General features: G+C 44.9%; 1 protein-coding gene across 1 annotated transcript in view; it reads right to left on the reverse strand.

Moving 5' to 3' along the window:
- Positions 1-22,818, reverse strand: part of LOC135879496 (dedicator of cytokinesis protein 2-like) — a 334,214-nt gene that overhangs the window by 190,776 nt on the left and 120,620 nt on the right. The window contains exons 21-23 of the mRNA XM_065405506.1: positions 18,079-18,179; positions 17,578-17,712; positions 1,652-1,763 (exon numbers count right to left, since the gene is read on the reverse strand). Coding sequence (XP_065261578.1) covers positions 1,652-1,763; positions 17,578-17,712; positions 18,079-18,179 — 348 coding nt within the window. The remainder of the gene's footprint in view (positions 1-1,651; positions 1,764-17,577; positions 17,713-18,078; positions 18,180-22,818) is intronic.

The raw sequence follows: 22,818 nt of genomic DNA on the forward strand, positions 1-22,818 counted from the left end.
ACCACTGGCCAATCCAAAGTGGGAGTCAACACCTCAATAGTACATAAGAGATGACAGGTATGGTGGGGATAGGCTAGGAAGGGTCTTGAAATTTAAGACCAGAAGCTTTGTTTGGTGTGATACAGAAGGGGTAGCCAATCCCACAGTATTCTTGCCAGCAAGTTAAAGAAGTATGGGCTGGATGAATGGACTATAAGGTGGATAGAAAGCTGGCTAGATCGTCACGCTCGACGGGTAGTGATCAATGGCTCCATGTCTAGTTGGCAGCCGGTATCAAGCGGCGTGCCCCAAGGGTCGGTCCTGGGGCCGGTTTTGTTCAATATCTTCATTAATGATCTGGAGGATGCTGTGGATTGCACCCTCAGCAAGTTTGCAGATGACACTAAACTGGGAGGAGTGGTAGATACGCTGGAGGGTAGGGACAGGATACAGAGGGACCTAGACAAATTAGAGGATTAGGCCAAAAGAAATCTGGTGAGGTTCAACAAGGACAAGTGCGGAGTCCTGCACTTAGGACGGAAGAATCCCATGCACTGCTACAGACTAGGGACCGAGTGACTAGGAAGCAGTTCTGCAGAAAAGGACCTAGGGGTTACGGTGGACGAGAAGCTGGATATGAGTCAACAGTGTGCCCTTGTTGCCAAGAAGGCTAACGGCCTTTTTGGGCTGTATAAGTAGGGGCATTGCCAGGAGATCGAGGGACGTGATCATTCTCCTTTATTCAGCATTGGTGAGGCCTCATCTGGAGTACTGTGTCCAGTTTTGGGCCCCACACTACAAGAAGGATGTGGAAAAATTGGAAAGAGTCCAGCAGAGGGCAACAAAAATGATTAGGGGTCTGGAGCACATGACTTGTGAGGAGAGGCTGAGGGAACTGGGATTGTTTAGTCTGCAGAAGAGAAGAATGAGGGGAAATTTGATAGCTGCTTTCAACTACCTGAAGGGGGGTTCCAAAGAGGATGGAGCTCGGCTGTTTGCAAGTGGTGGCAGATGACAGAACAAGGAGTAATGGTCTCAACTTGCAGTGGGGAGGATTAGGTTGGATATTAGGAAAAACTATTTCACTAGGAGGGTGGTGAACCACTGGAATGGGTTACCTAGGGAGGTGATGGAATCTCCTTCCTTAGAGGTTTTTAAGGTCAGGCTTGACAAAGCCCTGGCTGGGATGATTTAGTTGGGGATTGGTCCTGCTTTGAGCTGGGGGTTGGACTAGATACCTCCTGAGGTGCCTTCCAATCGTCATATTCTATGATTCTATGAATGGAGGAGCTGTGTAACTCCCTTCCTCTCTACCAGGCATGGCACTGTGCCGACAGGGAAGTATTCTGACGCAGTAATACTTAATGGCACCAATTCTGCATGATACAGGTCCCCTCACTCCATCTAACCATGTGTAACAGGGTGGCAAATTCTAGCACCCTGCACAAAAGCAGAGGAATGGATAGCCTGGATCTGCTCAGTGGCCAATCTAGTTCTGTATGACGTCTGACAAAGGGCAGCAACAGATGCTTCAGAGAATGAGGCACACACATGAGTGCACACACACACAAACACACTCCCATATATCTGCTCTCTCCAGAACCTTGCTAGGGTTTCAGCTGTAGGGACAAAAACAGGTATCATAAGGCCAGGACTCCCCTGCCCTCCTCACCTGGGACAGCAGGGTTGTACTCTCCAGTGTGGATTTCATCAGCTGATTGACAGACAGGAAGAATTGCTGCAACGAAGCCTGGAATTCTGCTTTTTCTTTCCCTTCGTAGAGTCTGAGGGAAAACAAGCAGAATAAATATCACAACCCTCTTCCTCCCTTGTTCACTGAAGTGACCTTTTTAGTTGATGACATAACAAAGGATATATCCAAGGAGGCAAGAATTATTCCTACGTGGCCTGTTCAGACTTCATAAGAACATAAGAATGGCCATACTGGTCACACCAATGGTCCATCTAACCCTTGACAAGGTCCCTCACCAAAGGTTCTTATGCAAAGTAAGCTGCCATGGGATAAGAGGGAAGGTGCTCTCATGGATTGGTAACTGGCTAAAAGATAGGAAACAAAGGGTAGGTATAAATGGCCAGTTTTCAGAATGGAGGAGGTAAATAGTGGTGTCCCCCAGGGGTCTGTACTATGACCAGTCCTATGCAACATATTCATAAATGACCTGGGAAAAGGGGTAAACAGTGAGGTGGCAAAATTTGCAGATGATACAAAATTACTAAAGATAGTTAAGACCCAGGTAGACTGCAAAGAGCTACAAAAGGATCTCTCAAAACTGGGTGACTGGGCAACAAAATGGCAGATGAAATTTAATGTTGATAAATGCAAAGTAATGCACATCGGAAAGCATAATCCCAACTATACATATAAAATGATGGGGTCTAAACTAGCTGTTACCACTCAAGAAAGAGATCTTGGAGTCATTGTGAATAGTTCTCTGAAAACATCCACTCAATGTTCAGCGGCAGTCAAAAAAGCAAACAGAATGCTGGGAATAATTAAGATAGGACTAGATAATAGGACAGAAAATATCATGTTGCCGCTATATAAATCCATGGTACGCCCACATCTTGAATACTGAGTGCAGATGTGGTCACTCCATCTCAAAAAAGATATATTGGAATTAGAAAAGGTTCAGAAAAGGGCAACAAAAATTATTAGGGCTATGGAATGGCTTCCGTATGAGGAGAGATTAATAAGGCTGGGACTTTTCAGCTTGGAAAAGAGACAGCTAAGGGGAGATAGGATTGAAGTCTTTAAAATCATAACTGGTGTAGAGAAAGTAGATAAGGAAGTGTTGTTTGCTACTTCTCATAACACAAGAACTATGGGTCACAAAATGAAATTAATAGGCAGCCGGTTTAAAACAAATAAAGGAAATATTTCTTCATACAACACACAGTCAACCTGTGGAACTCCTTGCAAGAGGATGTTGTGAAGTCCAAGACCATAACAGGGTTCAAAAAAGAACTAAATAAGTTCATGGAGGACAGGTCCATCAATGGGTATTAGCCAGGATGGGCAGGGATGGTGTCCCTAGACTCTGATTGCCAGAAGCTGGGACAGGGGATGGATCACTTGATGATTCCCTGCTCTGTTCATTCCCTCTGGGGCACCTGACACTGGCCACTGTCGGAAGACAGGATGCTGGGCTAGATGGACCCAGTAGGGCCATTCTTATGTTCTTAGTATCCTGTCTTCTGACAGTGGCTGGTGCCAGATGCTTCAGAGGAGTGAACAGAACAGGGCAATTTATCACATGATCCATAACCTATCATCCAGGCCCAGCTTCTGGCAGTCAGAGGTTTAGGCACATCCAGTGCATGGGTTTGCATCTCAGACCCTCTTGGCTAATAGCCACTGATGTACCTGTCCTCCATTAACTTATCTAATTCTTTTTTGAAACCAGTTATACTTTTAGCCTCTCCACCCCCCCCAGGATACTTGGAAGAAACTGGAACAAAAGACAGAGACTACAGGGGTTGTGAGAGATTGCTGGACCCAGGCTAAAGGGAGATTAGCCTGTAAAAGGGAGCATTCTGGAACTGGTGAGGAACTTATCTGTATTTAGTTTGATTAGGCATAGATTTGCGCATTTTATTTTATTTTGCTTGTGACTTACTTTGTTCTGTCTGTTACTACTTGGAACCACTTAAATCCTACTGTCTGTATTTAATAAAATCACTTTTTATTTAGTAATTTACTCAGAGTATGTATTAATACCTGGGGGAGCAAACAACTGTGCATATCTCTCTATCAGTGTTCATGCTCTCTGTATGTGTGTGTATATATATCTCCTCAATATATGGTTCACTCTATATGCATCCGAAGAAGTGGGTTGTAGCCCACGAAAGCTTATGCTCTAATAAATTTGTTAGTCTCTAAGGTGCCACAAGTACTCCTGTTATTTTTGCGGATACAGACTAACACGGTTGCTACTCTGAAACCTACAACACCCACTGATACAGTTCCACAGACTGACTGTGCATTGTGTGAAGAAGTACTTCGTTATACACCGCTACCTCGATATAACGCGACCCGATAGAACACGAATTCGGATATAACACGGTAAAGCAGTGCTCTGGGGGGGCGGGGCTGCGCACTCCGGTGGATCAAAGCAAGTTCAATATAACGCGGTTTCACCTATAACGCGGTAAGATTTTTTGGCTCCCGAGGACAGCGTTATATCGAGGTAGAGGTGTATTTGTTTTAAACCTGCTGCCTATTAATTTCATTAGGTGACTCCTGGTTCTTGTGTTATGTGAAGGGGTATATAACACTTCCTTATTCACTTTCTCCACACGATTTGTGATTTTATACACCTTTATCACATCCCCCACTCAGTCATCTCTTTTCTAAGCTGAACAGTCCCCGTATTTTTAATCTCTCCTCCTACTGAAGCTGTTCCATACCCCTCATCATTTTTTTTGCCCCTTTCTGTACTTTCCCAGTCTAATGTCTCTTTTTTGAGATGGGGCAACCAGAACTGCACGCAGTGTTCAAGGTGTGGCCGTACCATGGATTTATATATTGGCATTATAATATTTTCTGTCTTATCTACTGGTTCCTATCATTGTTAGCTTTTTTTTGACTGCTGCTGCGCATTGAACAGATGTTTTCAGAGGACTATCCACAATGACTCCAAGCTTGCTTTCTGGAGTATAACAGCTAACTTAGACCCCATCATTTTGTATGTATAGTGGAGATTATGTTTTCCAATGTGCATTACTTTGCACTTAACACTGAATTTAATCTGCCATTTTGTTGCTCTGTCACCCAGTTTTGTGAGATCCCTTGGTAACTATTTGCAGTGTGTTTTAGACTTAAGTATCTTGAGTAATTTTGTATCCTCTCCAAACTTTGCCACCTCATTGTTCACCCCTTTTTCCAGATCATTTATGAATATGTTGAACAGCACTGGTCCCAGTACCGATCTCTTGGGGACCCCGCTATTTACCTCTCCACACCATGAAAACTGACCATTTATTCCTGCGCTTTGTTTCTTTTCTTTTAACCATTTACTGATCCAGGAGAGGACCTTCCCCCTTGTCCTACGGCAGCTCACTCTGCTTAAGAGCCTTTGGTGAGGGACCTTGTCAAAGTCTCTCTGAAGGTCCAAGTATGCTATATATGCTGGATCCCCCTTGCCCACATGTTGATTGACCTCCTCAAAGAATTCTAGTAGATTGGTGAGGCGTGAGTTCCCTTTATAAAAGCCGTGTTGACTCTTCGCCAACATATCATGTAGATCTAGGTGTCTGACAATTCTGTTCTTTACTACAGTTTCAACCAATTTGCCTGGTACTGAAGTTAGGCTCACTGGCCTGTAATTGCCAGGATCACCTCTGAAGCTCTTTTTTTAAAATTGGCATCACATTAGCTATCCACCAGTCATCTGGTACAGAGGCCGATTTAAGCAGTACACGGTAATTTAACTTAATACACAGTGAGAATTAGAATGAATTACAATCCTTCTTGAGCAGCTTCTAAATTAGAACAAAGTTTAAAATAACGCAAGGTAGTAACAGGGAGAGGGAGCTAAGAGAAGGGACAGGATACGAACAATATGAGCTGTACCCAAGCCAATGAGCAATTCTCTCACAGTCTCCTAGGAATTTCCTTTGGCTCTTCTGCCCCTTTTATTCTTTTTTCTCATGAGCATTCATACTGTTGGACTTCACTGGCACAAGAATTCATGGAAAGTCGCATATGTGAGTATTTGTGGAAAAACCATTTTACATTTGCACATGCCAGAAGTGCTTCCACACTCATCCAATGAGGCAGACGGCTCAATATTATGGGACTTGTCTGAGCACTCACAGCTATCCAACATACCCCAAATAGTGAATACTTGCACAGGATGGTTTGTGAGCAATACGCAGAATAGGAAAACTGTCCCAGTTTACTTGAAAGTGTCCTTTCTCAAGTAATAAGATCTGCAGACCTGTTGCGATGGATATTTCAGCTGGCTTGCATCTTGGGAGCAGAACCAGACCGGTCAGTCCTTGGCAGTTGGAGAATGCCCCACCCCCTGAAATTCCTACCAGCTGAGACAATTTCCATTGCCAGGATAATTCAATTGTACTTTTCTAAATCAGAGATTGTTTTAACTATACTTTGAGCAGAGGCAACAGTTTCTCCTGCTGCAGAGCATGGGGATAATTTGCACAAATTAAATTGTAACCATTGGTCTGAATGAGCTCTCTGCTGCCATCTTTTGATAAACTCATAAGTAAACCTTATTTGCATAGACACACCTGATCAATTAAGGTGATCAATTTTGGCTGTTTTGGGTTAAAATTCACTGAAGTCTTGCAGGCAGGGGTAATGAAATGTTGTCATCCATATGGTATGACTGAAGAGTAACCGAACTATACTTAATACGCCCAAATCGAGGGGCCACCCTTCAATCTCAAACTGCTAAGCATGTGGTAGTGAGCCACAGCCCAAATGAAAGTCAGAGGGGGTGGAGACTGGTGGTGAGGACTCTGTTTAAGGGTCTAGATACCATCTGATCCTCCCCTTCCAATGTTCAAAGACAGAGCTGATTAGACTCAACTGAAAGCCTTTGTCTCTTCTAAGTGATGACTAGATCTAAAATCACCGAGAAGCTGGTCGAGGGGGCTGAGCCTTAGATACTGTGTGGAGACAGTACTGTGGTGAAAGACAATGCAGAGGACACAGCAGTAAGGTTCCCTATTACCTAGTGAAATCGCACAGCTGCACAATCTCTGCCTGAATCCCCAGAGTTGAAGCCGCTCTATACATCAACTCTCGGAAAGTCTTGTAGTCCTCTGGGATGGGCGATGTTGTTTCAGGAGCTGGTCTCAACAGTCCTGACAATGTCGGTCAATAGCACCGCCTCAGACAGCACTGGAGAGTGGCAGTCTTTGCCCTGCACCCCAGTCTCCCTGCCAGATGACCGATGGTGTGTGCTCTAAGATCCATACCACGAAGTGTCTTTTTGTGAGGATAAAGTGCCCTTTTTGGGTCTTGATTCACTTCTCAGATGGCCTTCTTAGGCACTTTTGTGGAAGGCCCTAGGAAAGAATGAAGACTTCTCGTCTCATCCTGAACTTTGTGAGAGCTCTTAGGTGAGGCAGAAGCAGCTGGAGGAGAACTCTTAGTTGAACAGTGCTCAGCTCTCTTGGGGCAGAGTCACCAGGATCAGACAAGGGACGCATGATTTTCTAAAAGGTGCTACCTCAGACAAATTTGTCTGGACTCCACATCCTAGTCAAGAAGGGCTTGCAAATGCTGCATTTGTCCTTTGAATGTCCTCCTCCCAAACAAGAGAGGCAGGAAGAATATTTGTCATTATAAGGGATTACTACTGTGCAGCAGGATCATTGTTTAAGCCCTGGAGACTTCTGCATAAGAACATAAGAACGGCCATACTGGGTCAGACCAAAGCTCCATCCAGCCCAGTATCCTGTCTACTGACAGTGGCCAATGCCAGGTGCCCCAGAGGGAGTGAACCTAACAGGTAATGATCAAGTGATCTCTCTCCTGCCATCCATCTCCACCTTCTGACAAACAGAGGCTAGGGACACCATTCCTTACCCATCCTGGCTAATAGCCATTAATGGACTTAACCTCCATGAATTTATCCAGTTCTCTTTTAAACCCTGTTATAGTCCTAGCCTTCACAACCTCCTCAGGCAAAGAGTTCCTCAGGTTGACTGTGCGCTGTGTGAAAGAAGAACTTCCTTTTATTTGTTTTAAACTTGCTGCCCATTAATTTCATTTGGTGGCCCCTAGTTATATTATGGGAACAAGTAAATAACTTTTCCTTATTCACTTTCTCCACACCACTCATGATTTTACATACCTTTATCATATCTCTCCTCAGTCTCCTCTTTTCCAAGCTGAAAAGTCTTAGCCTCTTTAATCTCTCCTCATATGGGACCCGTTCCAAAACCCTAATCATTTTAGATGCCCTTTTCTGAACTTTTTCTAATGCCAGTATATCTTTTTTGAGATGAGGAGACCATATCTGCATTCAGTATTCAAGATGTGGGCGTACCATGGATTTATATAGCAGCAACATGATATTTTCTGCCCTATTATCTAGTCCTTTCTTAATTATTCCCAGCATTCTGTTTGCTTTTTTGACTGCCGCTGCACACTGTGTGGATGTCTTCAGAGAACTATCCACAATAACTCCAAGATCTTTTTCCTGACTTGTTGTAGCTAAATTAGCCCCCATCATGTTGTATGTATAGTTGGGGTTATTTTTCCCAATGTGCATTACTTTGCATTTATCCACATTAAATTTCATTTGCCATTTTGTTGCCCAATCACTTAGTTTTGTGAGATCTTTTTGAAGTTCTTCACAGTCTGCTTTGGTCTTAACTATCTTGAGCAGTTTAGTATCATCTGCAAACTTTGCCACCTCACTGTTTACCCCTTTCTCCAGATCATTTATGAATAAGTTGAATAGGATAGGTCCTGGGACTGACCCTCGGGGAACACCACTAGTTACCCCTCTCCATTCTGAAAATTTACCATTTATTCCTACCCTTTGTTCCCTGTCTTTTAACCAGTTCTCAATCCATGAAAGGATCTTCCCTCTTATCCCATGACAACTTAATTTACGTAAGAGCCTTTGGTGAAGGACCTTGTCAAAGGCTTTCTGGAAATCTAAGCACAGTATGTCCACTGGCTCCCCCTTGTCCACATGTTTGTTGACCCCTTCAAAGAACTCTAATAGATTAGTAAGACACGATTTCTCTTTACAGAAATCATGTTGATTTTCCTCAACAATTTATGTTCTTCTATGTGTCTGAAGATTTTATTCTTTACTATTGTTTCAACTAATTTGCCCGGTACGGACGTTAGACTTACTGGTCTGTAATTGCCGGGATCACCTCTAGAGCCCTTTTTAAATATTGGCGTTACATTAGTTATCTTTCAGGCATTGAATACAGAAGCTGATTTAATGGACAGGTTACAAACCATAGTTGTTAGTTCCGCAATTTTACATTTGAGTTCTTTCAGAACACTTGGATGAATGCCATCTGGTCCCGGTGACTTGTTACTGTTAAGTTTATCAATTAATTCCAAAACCTCCTCTAGTGACGCCTCAATCTGTGATAATTCCTCAGATTTGTCACCTACAAAAGCCGGCTCAGATTTGGGAATCTCCCTAATATCCTCAGCCGTGAAGACTGAAGCAAACAATTCATTTAGTTTCTCCGCAATGACTTTATCGTCTTTAAGTGCTCCTTTTGTATCTCGATCCCCACTGGTTGAGGACTCCAAGAGAATAAAAGAAAATAAAGGGTCCCATTGAAAGGGAACTGAAATCTAACAACTTTATTTAATCTTAACTGTCTAATTACTATTTAGAAGAATGGTTTCAGAGTAGCAGCCGTGTTAATCTGTATCCGCAAAAAGAACAGGAGTACTTGTGGCACCTTAGAGACTAACAAATTTATTAGAGCATAAGCTTTCGTGGACTACAGCCCACTTCTTCGGATGCATATATTTATTTATTTAGAAGAAGAGATTCTGAAGAAATGCTAGCTAAAAAATGTCACTTGAAGAGCAATATGGAGCTCCACCTTGAGCCATGGTGGTGAGAAGGATCTGAGAGGGAGTCAGGGTAGCCATGTCTTTATGCCATCGGCTGCAAGTGCAAGGACGTACAGGGCACGTGCGCTGCCCTAATGGTACTGCTAGCAAAAGTCTCGGACTCAAGTGCACTGGGCGCACATATACCTAATGTGGAATGTATATGTGCACAATCCCCTGAGGAACTACCAGTTCCAACATGGCTTGGCATTTCTGTTTCACCACTCCGGGCATCTTCCTGGGAAGGGAGTGAGGTATTTGCCAGACTCATTGCCCTGGCTCCATCTCAATACAGTGGTAGACTGATGCCAGGTGAGGTGAAAACACTGTATAGAAATAGGCAATGAGTTGTTGCACTTGGGCTTATTGGTGCGGTCAGAGGTTCTTGCCTATTTAAGAGTTACCTGAGACATTGAACTCATTCTGTCTGTTGCATACACAATCGTAGAATCATAGAAATGCAGGAGTAGAAGGGAACTCGGTAGGTCATCTTGTCCAATCCCCTGTACTGAGGCAGGACTAAGTATTACCTAGACCATCCCTGAAGGTTGGTTGTATAACCAGTTCTTAAAAACCCCCAATGATGGAGATTCTACAGCCTCCCTAGATAATTTGTTCCAATGCTTAACTACCCTGACAGTTAGGAATTTTTTCCTAATGACTAACCTAAATCTCTCTTACTGCAATTTAAGCCCATTACTTTTATCCACTATCCTCAGTGGATAAGGAGAACAATTTATCACTTTCCTCTTTATAACAACCTTTTACATACTTGAACACTGGAATTGTGTCCCCTCTCAGTCTTTTCTTCTCAAGACTAAACAAATCCAGTTTTTTCAGTCTTTTCTTGTAAGTCATGTTTTCTGGACCTTGAATCATTTTTGTTGCTCTCTTCTGGACTTTTTCCAATTTGTCCAAATCTTTCCTGAAGTGTGGTGCCTAGAACTGGACACAGTACTCCAGTTGAGGCCTTATCAGTGCTGAGTAGAGTGAAAGAATTGTGTCTTGCTTACAACACTCCTGCTAATACATCCCAGAAGGATGTTTGCTTTTTTTGCAACAGTGTTACATTGTTGACCCATATTTAATTTGTGATCTGCTATAACCCCCAGATCCTTTTCTGTAGTACTCCTTCCTAGACAGTCATTTGCCATTTTGTATTTGTGCAATTGATTATCCGTTCCTAAACGGAGTACTTTGTATTTGTCCTTATTGAATTTCATCCTATTTATTTCGGACCATTTCTCCAGTTTGTCAAGATCATTTTGAATTCTAATCCTGTCCTTCAAAGCATTTTCAACCCTTCCCAGCTTGGTGGTATCATTCACAAACTTTAAAAGTGTACTCTCTACGCCATTATCTAAATCACTGATGAAGATACTGAATAGAACTGGACCCAGGACAGATCCCTGCAGGACCCTACTCGATATGCCCTTTAAGCTTGATTATTAACCATTAATAATTACCCTCTGAATACTGCTTTTCCAACCAATTGTACACTTACCTTATAGTAGGTTCGACTCGGTTATATTTCTCTAATTTGCTTATGAGAAGGTTAGTAAGGCTTTTGATACTATCTCACATAAAGTCAAGATGTAGCCCATCTACTGCTTCCCCCATCCAAAAGTCTTGTTACCCTGTCAAAGAAGGACACTAGACTGGTGTGACATGATTTGTTCTTGACAAATCCATGATGACTGTTACTTAGCACCTTATTATCTTTTAGATGCTTACATATTGATTGTTGGAATATTTGTTCCATTATCTTTCTGGGTACTGAAGTTAAGATGATTTAATTATCAATTAGATAAATTATGAAAGATTGTAACTTAATTATAACCTAATTTCTTCAAATTATAGCCTGTACACAAGATTTCAATTAATTATAGCTATATGGAAAGTTTAAAGAGTCTGTGTTATTCTGTTGCTAAGATTATTGAGACACTGGAAAGACTAACAGAGGCTACATTTCTTAAAAAATCACTGTTTAATGAATTTTGACTCAATCTAATTAATGGCTTTATTTGTAAATTCTCTTAAAATTGAAAGAGTATATGCTGTATTTTTCATGTATAACAAAGACATTGATTCCCCGCTGTAAGAGCAAAATGTAACTCAGCCTTAACTATGGAGTCCTGACTAAAGCCTCTATAATACCATGGTGATCATGAAAGGGGCTGTGGGAGCATTTGCCAGATCAAATGGTAATGCTCCAGTTTCAGGGAGATAAAAAGTGCTATCTGTATACAAAGCAGGAAATGTTGTGGGATGGTAAAATGGGAATGTGGAAATAAACCTCCTTTAGGAACTTGTTCAGATGTTTCAGGCAGAGCCCTCCTTCCTTGCTCCTTAATTCTCAAAGCTAGGGTGGAGAGAGAACTGCCCTCGATGGAGAATGCATTGATTATATAGCTCCACAATGAAGTGGAGGATGAATGGTTTCCTACCTGTCCTGGACTGGTGTTTCTTTGGGGTATTCAAGATTGGGGGTGGGCAAAACAGAGTCTGTGGTTCTCGGACAGCTCCATAAAGTACTCCCTCTGGACAATGACCAGTAACCTTATTTTGTCCAAAAGTCTATGTAGCCAGGTGTTCCTGACACCAGTCTGGAGGTCTAACTCTGCATGGGTAGGAGCCATGTAGATTGTTCGGAGATAACTGTTCTGAGTTTGCCTCAGCACCCTGGACTTGCTCTAGTTACCCCTTGCAAAGTGGTATTCTCTCCTGTTCTACTTCAGGGACCATTTCAACTTTCCATTTGACCTTTATTCTTTCCTATTGTATCTGTCGAACTGAGAACTGATTTGTCTGGGCATCTGCTCTCAGTGAGCAAAGCCCCGTACACCAGCATGAAATAAATATACATCCCACTATCTTTTCAGAGAGACGGTGCATAAGCTGTAAGATGTTTAAGTTGGGAGGGGTACCACCTGTAGTGCAGCCCACCCTTTTTAGCACTGCCCTTAGGATGTAAGATGACACCTCATAATTCCCCTCAGGGGAGGGGGGTTAAGGTTACCCTGCCCAGACATGGCTGCCTGTGAAGGGCCTGTAGAGTGAGGAGCCCACTCTTTCAGATGAGCATCTCTCTCAGTTGGAAACACTGAATCTCCAACCAGGGAATATAAACACACTAGTGTGCACCAATTCAGATTCAATCTGGTGTCACTACTAAAAGAACCTTTTGGCCTTATAAAATGGAGGCTGGGGGGCTAGAATTAAGTAAATGGTGGTCCAAGGGGGCCCATAGCACCTGCTTGTTCTTCCACATCTGGGTTGCTCTCCATCTTGTCACTCCATAGTCAACTGCTGACAAGAGGAGGAGGTGAGGAAGCATTGCAACCTGCAGCACCAGCTGGGCACAACAGACTGGTTATTAGGGTATGGCAATCTGCTGTGGCAGGTGGGGATGACAGGCAGGTACCTTCACAGTTTTTTAGGAGTGGCTAGAATTTCCCAGTCCTCTCTTATATCTTCCCAAGGAGCATGAGGGGGGGTACGCTTACCTTGGGAACCCCAGACCATCTGAGCAGTTTCACAGCACTGTGTCTCAAAGAGTCTACCTTCTGCTTGTTCTAATATACATTATTTTGATCCTCTAACTCTAAGCCTCCTCCCCTGACAAGGAAGATGTGTGTGCGCGCGTGTGTCAGGGGGAGCAGAGGAGTTACAGAAATCTCACAAGTCTCACAAAGCAAGCCATGTGAGGTCTCTAATGAAAGCCAGTGTCACGCTGGCCTATAATACCATTGTGAAATGTATGTAAAGCTACTATGTAAGGAGTTATGTATATATACTGAAAATATGTTTTTAAATCTATAAATCAATGTATTAGTCACCAGCAAAGGTAAAAAAGCCAGGTTTCTCTCAAACAAGAGATGTTTATTCCTCTCTCTCGGTCAGAATGTAAATTAAGCATTGTAAGCTAACACAACAGATGTCCATTTACATACAAAGAGATGTGAAAACAACAGGAAAGGCGCACACAGGAAAAAAACCAAACCATGGGAGGTTATCCTGGCTATGAGTCAAGACAATGAACAATGGAGGTATATTTAAAAGGGAAAGACACCTCTTCATCCTGTACCTAGATGGACAGTGCATTTGCATTCATGAAAACAGGATCTAAAGTTTGACTGAAAATGCTGCAGAGGACTTTGGGTGAGATCAGCTTCTTTAGACAGGAGGTTAACCTGTTAGTGAAGTTTACTCTTCAGAAAGCATATTATGATTTTGTTTTATATGTAACCATTTGTTTCCAATGTTCTTACTTGCTATCACTTGAATCTTAAACCTTTGATAATAAACTTAAGTGTGTTTTCACTATAAATCTGTCTCAGTGCTGTTATGTTAAGCAAAATGCTGATCCTGAGTTGAATCATACAAGCGGGTGTGTTCTGTTACTTTGGGAGCAGTGGACCTGGTAATTCTGTGAGTAGCCAGTATCAGGGGCTGGATATCACAGGGGAAGATTTCAAAGGGACTCAGGGACTTGGTGCACCTATTGTTAACCTGCAAGGCAAAGTCAGGGCTGGCCTAGCCCAGAGGAGAGAGCTTGAATAGCTAACTAGCTGATGGTGTTAGGGGGCTGACACCCAGCTGAGCACCAGCAAGTCTTCAAGCTGGAGGAAGGGGGTAACGAGATGACCCACAGCTTTGGCTACCCCGAGAACCATCATACTGCCATGCTGCGCTCCACAAGGGTGAGCAGGAGAAGCAGGTGCTGATGAATTTATTTATTTCTCCTTTTGAGTAACTGGTCCATGAGCCTACTTCAGAGGAAAAGTGAAACTGGGCTCAGGGATTGCTACAAAAATATTTCAGGTGATTAGGGTTCTCCCTGGCCTCTTTGAGGGCAAATTTATTGGCTCCCCTCCTGCTCAGGGACTCTCAAGGAAAGGACTGAGGTTTGAGAATGGTCTCCCCAGAAGCTCTAACCCTCTCTACCGTACAGGGTCCACATGGGACAAATGGTTCTGCATTTCCCTGGGAACTTCTGAGAGGCCGGTTATAGGATGGCAGCAGGGGGAGGGGGCTGGGCCTAAAGGCCCCTTACCACACTCTAGCATTGTCAATGCTGCATCCAGTGTTCTCCATCTATGGCCTGAGGGGAGGGACAGAGGGAAGGAAAGAGGGCACCTGAGCTGAGCAGGATGATGGCTGCTAGTGCCCACTTTAGGGATTTCGGCATAAGGTTAATAGGCAGCAGGTTTAAAACAAACAAAATTAAGTATTCCTTCACACAACACAGAGTCAACCTGTGGGACTCTTTGCCAGAGGATGTTGTGAAGGCCAAGATTATAACAGGGTTCAAAAAAGAACTAGATAAATTCATGGACGATAGCCAATTTTGGACCTATTAGCCAGGATGGGCAGGGATGGTATCACTAGCCTCTGTTTGCCAGAAGCTGGGAATGGGCGACAGGGGATGGATCACTTGATGATTCCCTGTTCTGTTCATTCCCTCTGGGGTACCGGGCATTGGCCACTGTCGGAAGACAGGATGCTATGGACCTTTGGTCTGACCTAGTGTGACGTTATTGACATAAACTGGGACCATATAGATCATTGTTGCAACCAAGGTCCTGTAGTGGCACCCAAATCTTGTATAAAGGGGATCAAATGGGGTGTCTAAGACAAGGTTATGGTTTACTGGTTATGATTATGCTGTCTATATGGGTGTATCAGTTTTGTAGTTGAAGTTATGAATATTGGCTCTATACTGTCTGTATGGCAAACTTATGCTATGCTTCTGGGTGACATCCCAGACAAGCTGGGATTAGCTCTGCCTAGCCTGCTTGATGGCCCATTAAGGACCATCAGCTATACAATGGACCCATTGAGAGAAGGCCAATATGCCTTCAGACTCAGCAAAGTATGCAGGGACTGGCCCATGTGACTCCAGGCTCCATTTTGCTGTAATTTTCCACAGTGAGAACAAAGAGGTGTTCTTACACCTGGAAAAGACTATATAAGGCTGATGCCTCATCTCCATTGGGTCTTCAATCCTGCTTCATGCCTCTGGAGGAACTTTGCTACAAGCTGAAGCTTTGAACTGAGGACTGAGGACCCATCCCAGCGGGGGATGTATTCCAGAGACTTGATTTGAACCTGCAGTTTATTCTATCGCTGCTGCAAGCCTGAACCAAGAACTTTGCCATCACTGTATGTAATTGATTCCATTTAACCAATTCTAACTCTCATCTCTATCTTTTTCCTTTTATGAATAAACCTTTAGATTTTAGGTTCTAAAGGATTGGCAACAGCGTGATTTGTGGGTAAGATCTGATTTGTATATTGACCTGGGTCTGGGGCTTGGTCCTTTGGGATCAGGAGAACCTTTTTCTTTTACTGGGGTATTGGTTTTCATAACCATTTGTCCCCATAACGAGTGGCACTGGTGGTGATACTGGGAAACTGGAGTGCCTAAGGAGATTGTTTGTGAGACTTGCGGTTAGCCAGTGGGGTGAGACCGAAGTCCTCTTAGTCTGGCTGGTTTGGTTTGCCTTAGAGGTGGAAAAACCCCAGCCTTGGGCTGTAACTGCCCTGTTTGAGCAATTTGTCCTGAGTTGGCACTCTCAGCTGGGTTCCGCCAGAACCGCATCGTCACACCTAGTATGGCCGTTCTTATGAGGTAATCCCACCTGGATGGGGCTGTAAAGGGGACTCTGCGTTGTCCACACAGAGAAGGCCAAGCTCCCTGTCCAGACATTCAATGAAGGGGGAGAAGTCGGAGACACAGACCTTTCCTTTTGCCTTTGGCTTTCTTGGCCTACCTCTCTGCCTGAAGAGACACTGACTGCTGCAACAATTTAGAAGGGGAAAGAAAGCTGAGGGGGAAAGCTCCCCAAAGACAAACAGCCTAGAACACAGCCGCAAATTAGACAAAGTATTGAGTCAAACTGTTAGTTTGAAATGTGAAATATTTCCCTCAAAGGTTCCACATGAGGAAAGCTGCCCACCTGTCACTGGGGAGTAGAGCAAACCTGGCAGAATTTCTGGGGATAGAACATTTTCCTGATGCTAGTGGCAGACAGGTCTGGTTCTTCCCCAAAGCTGTAAGCAGGCTGAAGTACCCCTTGTACCAGATCCATTGATTATTGCACAATGAAGAATTAAACAAATTCCCCGCATTGCATTGGCTACTTTCAAACAACAAATTAATGGGAGGAAATTGAATTAATCAGCTTAATAAGTAACTGAATGTTATAATTAATGGAGATATTCGATCTCCTAGAACTGGAAGGGACCTTGAAAGGTCATCGAGTCCAGCCCCCTGCCTTCACTAGCAGGACCAAGTACTGATTTTTTGCCCCAGATCCCTAGGTGGCCCCCTCAAGGATTGAACTCACAACCCTGGGTTTAGCAGGCCAATGCTCAAACCACTGAGCTATCCCTCCCCCCAAATGTTAGTCTCCACTCTAACAATGATTAAACTGCTATCCAGACACCATCCTTTGCAGACTCTGTATAGGGTGATCACTCACACACCACTGAATTTCAACTGCTCCTGGGGTGGAAGATGACAACTGTTTAACCATGACACAGCAACACAACAGTTTAGGGCAGGAGGTCAAAAAACACTGTATCCAACTGCAAATAGAAGGGGACTTCAGGAAAGCAAAATTTAATTACATGAGTTAGAATTTGGCTAGAATACCATAGTTAATACTGTGACATCTACAAAAAGAGACAGAGAATTTTAGTGATCATGAAAGAAAATTATCTCTGCTTTACATCCAAAAGGTGGCACCACAAGCAGTGCAGAGCACCCAGCACCATGCTAGGTCACTGGTGTCAGTATTAACTCAGCAGTAGGGAATGCACCCCTCCAGCACACTGCTCCCTACCATCGTTACTCCTCCACCACTTCCTACAAAACCTTGAGTTTTTCCTGTAGGTCTCACATCCAAGTACTGGGCTAGCCTGGACCTGTTGAGCTTGTACTGTGGCCTGGCTGCTGGAGAAGCACTGGAAAGTGAGTGCAAATAATTAGTGACACTTACTGGGCAAAGAGGTGTCTGGAGCGGACAATGAATTTGAAGATATACTCCAAGGCTTTGAAGGTGCGTAAGAGCGACTCACAGGGCTCCTCTAGGCTGGCTGAGTCCACATACTGCGTCAGCACTGAGATCAGCTTCCTGCACGGTGGAGACAGAGATGAGGGAAGCGGGGCCTGAAGGTTAATATGCCTCTTAAATCGAACCCTCCCTACCACAGAGCCTGGTCTGAGGGGAACTCCAGATATCCTGGAGAGTTCAGGGCCCATGCAGAGTCACACGCAGGTTTCCAAATGCCAGACCCCAGGCAGGCAGAACAGTGGAGAGAAAGGGGGGCTTCCTGTACTGCAGGGTTCTCCCTCCAGGTTCTCCTGACACCTACAGCTCCATGGCATCCCACTGTACCTCAGGTTTCTGATCTGCTGGCTCCATGGCGGGGAGTGGATGGGAGGAGACAGGAATGAGGGTCCTATGTGTGCAGAGGCAGGCTCACGACCTGATACTTACTTGTAGGCCAGTGTGGCGCTGAAGTGCTGCTGGATATAGGCCTCCAGAACAGCATTGAAGTGGTGGAACTTCCTGTCAGCAATGAGCCCCACAATGAAAACCTGTGGGAGAAAATCCGAGCAGGTGTCAGAGGCAGTTTGGCACCAGGTCAAAGAACTCCTGGAAAGTGGGACTGGGGGTATTGTCTCCTGCTAACAGAGCCAGTCCCTAGGAGGGGTTTAATATCACCAGAGACAGTCCCTGACCCCTGGGTACAAAGGGAAGGTGTTCATATCAGAGCCTGCCCTAAGCCCTTCCTTTCTGTCCAGAATAGTAAAGATCACAGAGATAGCAGCAAACATTAAATGAGCTGCAGGGAGCCAACGTGCCGGTGATGGGACATCTGCACCACACTGGCAGAGAAGGGGTTAACAGAGCACTAGGGTGGCTGCGTAGAAAGCAGCCAATAGGAGAGGGGCTGTGAGGACCAGCCAGTCAGGGTCCAGCTGGTCTATATAAAAGGGAGCTGCAGGGCAGAGCAGGGTCAGTTGCTGCTGGGAGCCTGGGGAGTAAGGACTTTGTCCCTGGAGGGCAGAGAACGGTAAAGCCCCTTGGACAGAGCAGTGGCTGGCTCCTGGCACTGAGCAGCTGAGTGTCCTTAGGTGAGGGCAAAGAAGGTGCTGTGGCCACGGGGAAGGGGCCCAGGGAAACATAGCAGCAGTGAAAGGAATTTGAGGTGCAGCAGGAGGCTGCTAGCTACAGGGTCCCTGGGCTGGGACCAGGAGTAGTGGGTAGGCCCAGGTCCCCCTCCACTTGCCACTGGGTAAGTGGCTGGACTGTTGGACAGAGATACCTCACCCAGAAGGGGGAACACAGATAACGACCCAGATGGGGGGCTGAGTTGAGAAGAGGATGCTGCGATCCTGGGAACTGAGAGAGGAGCTATAGGCGGGAGCAGAGACAGAGTGCTGGTGTGCAGACCACGGGCATCAGCCTGGAGCTAATCCCTAGCATCACCAGGAGGGGGTGCCAGTCTGGCAATGAGGGCTGCTCCCTTTGACAGTACCCCTGAAGCTAATCACTGCAAGGCATTTTATTTATGAGGAAAGGCTGAAAGAAATGGGTATGATTAATCTAGAGGAGAGAGAGGATTGAAGGGCAACATGATAAGTCTTCAAATATGTGAAAAAATTGTATGAAGAGGACTATGATCGAATGGATACTACATGTTTGTAACCGCTGCTCTTCGAGATATGGGTGCAGATGTGTATTCCACACAAGCGTGTGCATGCGCAGTGTGCCAGAGACAGAAGTCTTTTGCAGCAGCATCCCTCAGGGTGGTGCATGCACCCTACAACTCTTCATGTCCACTCTCCAGGTGACATTAGGGTGGTTGCGCCCTGACCCCCTGTTCCTTTGCACTGGAAGAGTGGCCTAAGACTCCCATGCAGAGGGGACAGCGGGTGGGTTGTGGAATACACACCTACATCCCCATCTCAAAAAACAACAGTTACAAACAGGTAAATAACTGTTCTGTCTTCACTAAGTGGATGCAGACGTGTATTCCACTCAGGTGACTCATAAGCAGTGTTGTGGATGGTGGGTTCAGTCTATTTCAATAGTGATTTCAGCAATTCTTTCCAAAGTTCGCATCTGACCTGGAAACAGTGGTGATGGCATAGTGATGAGTAAAGGTACGTACAGGAGACCAAGTAGCCACCCTACAAATGTCCTGAATGGGAACATTGTTCAGAAATGCTATAGATGTCACTTGCACCTTCCTTGAGGGGGTTGAGAGCATCTGAGTAGAAGGAGAGCTGGCTACATAATATGCGGTATTAATAAACAAAATGACCCATCTGGAGACTGTTGAGCTGAGACTGCTTGACCCTTCATCTCATCCGCACAAGAAACAAAAAGCCTAGAAGATTGTCTAACAGGCTTGGTTCTGTCCAAGTACAAGTCAATGCTTCCTTCACCTCTAAGGACATACAAATGGCCAGACTGGGTCAGTCCAATGGTCCATCTAGCCCAGTATCCTATCTTCTGACAGTTTCTGGTGCCAGATGCTTCAGAGGGAATAAACAAAACAAGGCAATTATCGAGTGATCCATCTCCTTGTGTCAAGTTCCAGCTTCTGGCAGTCAGAGGGTTAGGGTTGTGTCCTACACCATCTTGGCTAATAACTTCATAGAGAATTGGTCCATCAATAGCTATCTAATTTTTTTGAACCCAGTTACACTTTTGGCCTTCACAAAATCCTGCAACGTGTCCACAGTTGGACTGCGCTGTGTGAAGAAATACTTCCTTTTGTTTGTTTTAAACCTGCTGCCTATTCATTTCAGTAAGTTACCTCTGGTTCTTCTGTTATGAGAAGGGGTAAATAACTTTTCCTTATTCACTTTCTCCACACCAGTCATGATTTTATAGACCTCTCTCATATTCCCCCTTAGTCGTCTCTTTTCTAAGCAGACCAGTCCCAGTCTTTTTAATCTTTCCTCATATGGAAGCTGTTCCATACCCCTCAGCATTTTGGTTGTCCTTTTTTGTTCTTTTTCCAAATCTAATATATCTTTTTTGGGGTGGTGCAACCAGAATTGCATGCAGTATTCAAAGTGTGCATCTGCCACACATATACATTATATTTTCTGTCTTATTATCTATCCCTTTCCTAGTGGTTCCTAACATTCTGTTCACTTTTTTGACTGCTGCTGCACATTGAGCAGATGTTTTCAGAGAACTATCCACAATGACTCCAAGTGGTAACAGCTAATTTAATGGCTGAAAACATTCAGTCAATGTGCAGCTGCACTATAAAAATCATGGTACGCCCACACCTTGAATACTGTATGTAGTTCTGGTTGCCCCATCTCAAAAATTATATTAGAATTTGAAAAAGTACAGAGAAGGACAACAAAAATGAGGAGGAGTATGGAACAGCTTCCGTATGAGGAGAGAGTAAAAAGACTGGGACTGTTTAGCTTAGAAGAGGCGACTAAGGGGGAATATGAGAGAGGTCTATAAAATCATGAATGGTGTGGAGAAAGTGTACACAACACAAGAACCAGAGATCACCCAATGAAATTAATAAGCAGCATGTTTAGAAGAAACATAAGGAAATACTTCTTCACACAATGCACAGTCAACCTGTGGAACTCGTTGCCAGGGGATGTTGTGTACCTGGGTTTAAGAAAGAGCTAGGTAAGTTCATGTACAATAGATCCATCAATGGCTATTAGCCAAGATGGTCAGTGATGCAATCCCATGGTCTGGGTGTCCCTAAACCTCTCACTGACAGAAGCTGGGACTGCATGACAAGGGATGGATCACGCAATAATTGCCCTGTTCTATTCACTCCCTATGAAGCAAGTGGCACCTGCCACTGTCAGAAGCCAGGATATTGGGCCAAATGGTCTATTGGTTTGCACCCAGTATGGCCGTTCTCATGACGTCCATCTGCGCCAGACTCAACGGCCGCCACATGGACGGTTCTGGTGTTGATGTTATGGTGCCATAAACTCTTGTCTCAGTATCAGGGAGACCGGGCCGGCTCCAGCTTTTCTGCTGCCCCAAGCGGCGCAAAAAACCCCAAAACCAAACAAAAAAAAACCCACACACACCATGAGCGGCGGCACTTCGGCGGCAGCTCATTTGCGCCACTTCTTTGGCGGCAGTTTGGCGGCGGGTCCCCCCTCTCTTCCTCTTCGGTGGCAATTTGGTGGCAGCTCAAAGAGGAAGAGAGGGAATGAGGGACCCGCCGCCGAATTGCCGCCGAAGACCTGGACGTGCCGCCCCGATACCGGACGGAGTGCCGCCCCTTTGAGGAGGAAGATGAGACTCTTTTGGACGTAGAGAAGAAACAGATACTCCCCTTCTCGTAACTGTTGTTCTTCGAGATGTGTTGCTCATATCCATTGCAATTAGGTGTGTGCACGACACATGCACAGTTCGCCAGAAGGTTTTTCCCTTAGCAGCATCTGTCGGGTCGGCTCTGGAGCCCCCTGGAGTTGCGCCTTCATGGCGCCGCATATAGGACCTCACTGACCAGCCGCCTCTCCAGTTCCTTCTTGCCGGATACTCTGACAGAGGGGAAGGAAGGTGGGTTTGGAATGGATATGAGCAACACATCTCGAAGAACAACAAACAGGAGAAGGGGAGAAACCATTTCTTCTTTGAGTGCTTGCTCATATCGATTCGAATTAGGTGACTCTCAAGCCTTACCAAGGAGGTAGGGTCGGAGTTCATAGAATCGGTGACTGAAGCACAGCCCTGCCGAACACTGCGTTGTCCCTGGTGTGCTGGGTGATGGCATAACGGGAAGTGAAGGTGTGGACCGAGGACCATGTAGCCGTTCTATATATCTCCTGGATCGGTACCTGGATCAGGAAGGCTGCTGAAGATGCCTGAGCTCTGGTGGAGTGTGCAGTCAGAGTGGGGGCAGGGACCTTTGCAAGATCGTAACAAACCCAGATACAGGATGTGATCCACAATGATATCCTTTGTGTGGACACTGGGAGGCCTTTCATCCTGTCTGCCACCGCAACAAACAGCTGGTTTGACTTGTGGAATGGCTTAGTTCAATATAAAATGCTAGTGCACGTGGCACATCCAGGGAGCGGAGCCTCTGATCACAGCTATTGGCATGGGGTTTCGGGAAAAAGACCGGAAGGAATAGGTCTTGGTTGGCGTAGAAATTCGAGACCACCTTTGGGAGGAATGCCAGGTGAGGTCGCAGTTGCACCTTATCTTTGTAAAGCATGG

Source organism: Emys orbicularis, chromosome 5 (assembly GCF_028017835.1).
Source record: "Emys orbicularis isolate rEmyOrb1 chromosome 5, rEmyOrb1.hap1, whole genome shotgun sequence".
Classification (NCBI taxonomy): Eukaryota; Metazoa; Chordata; order Testudines; family Emydidae; genus Emys; species Emys orbicularis.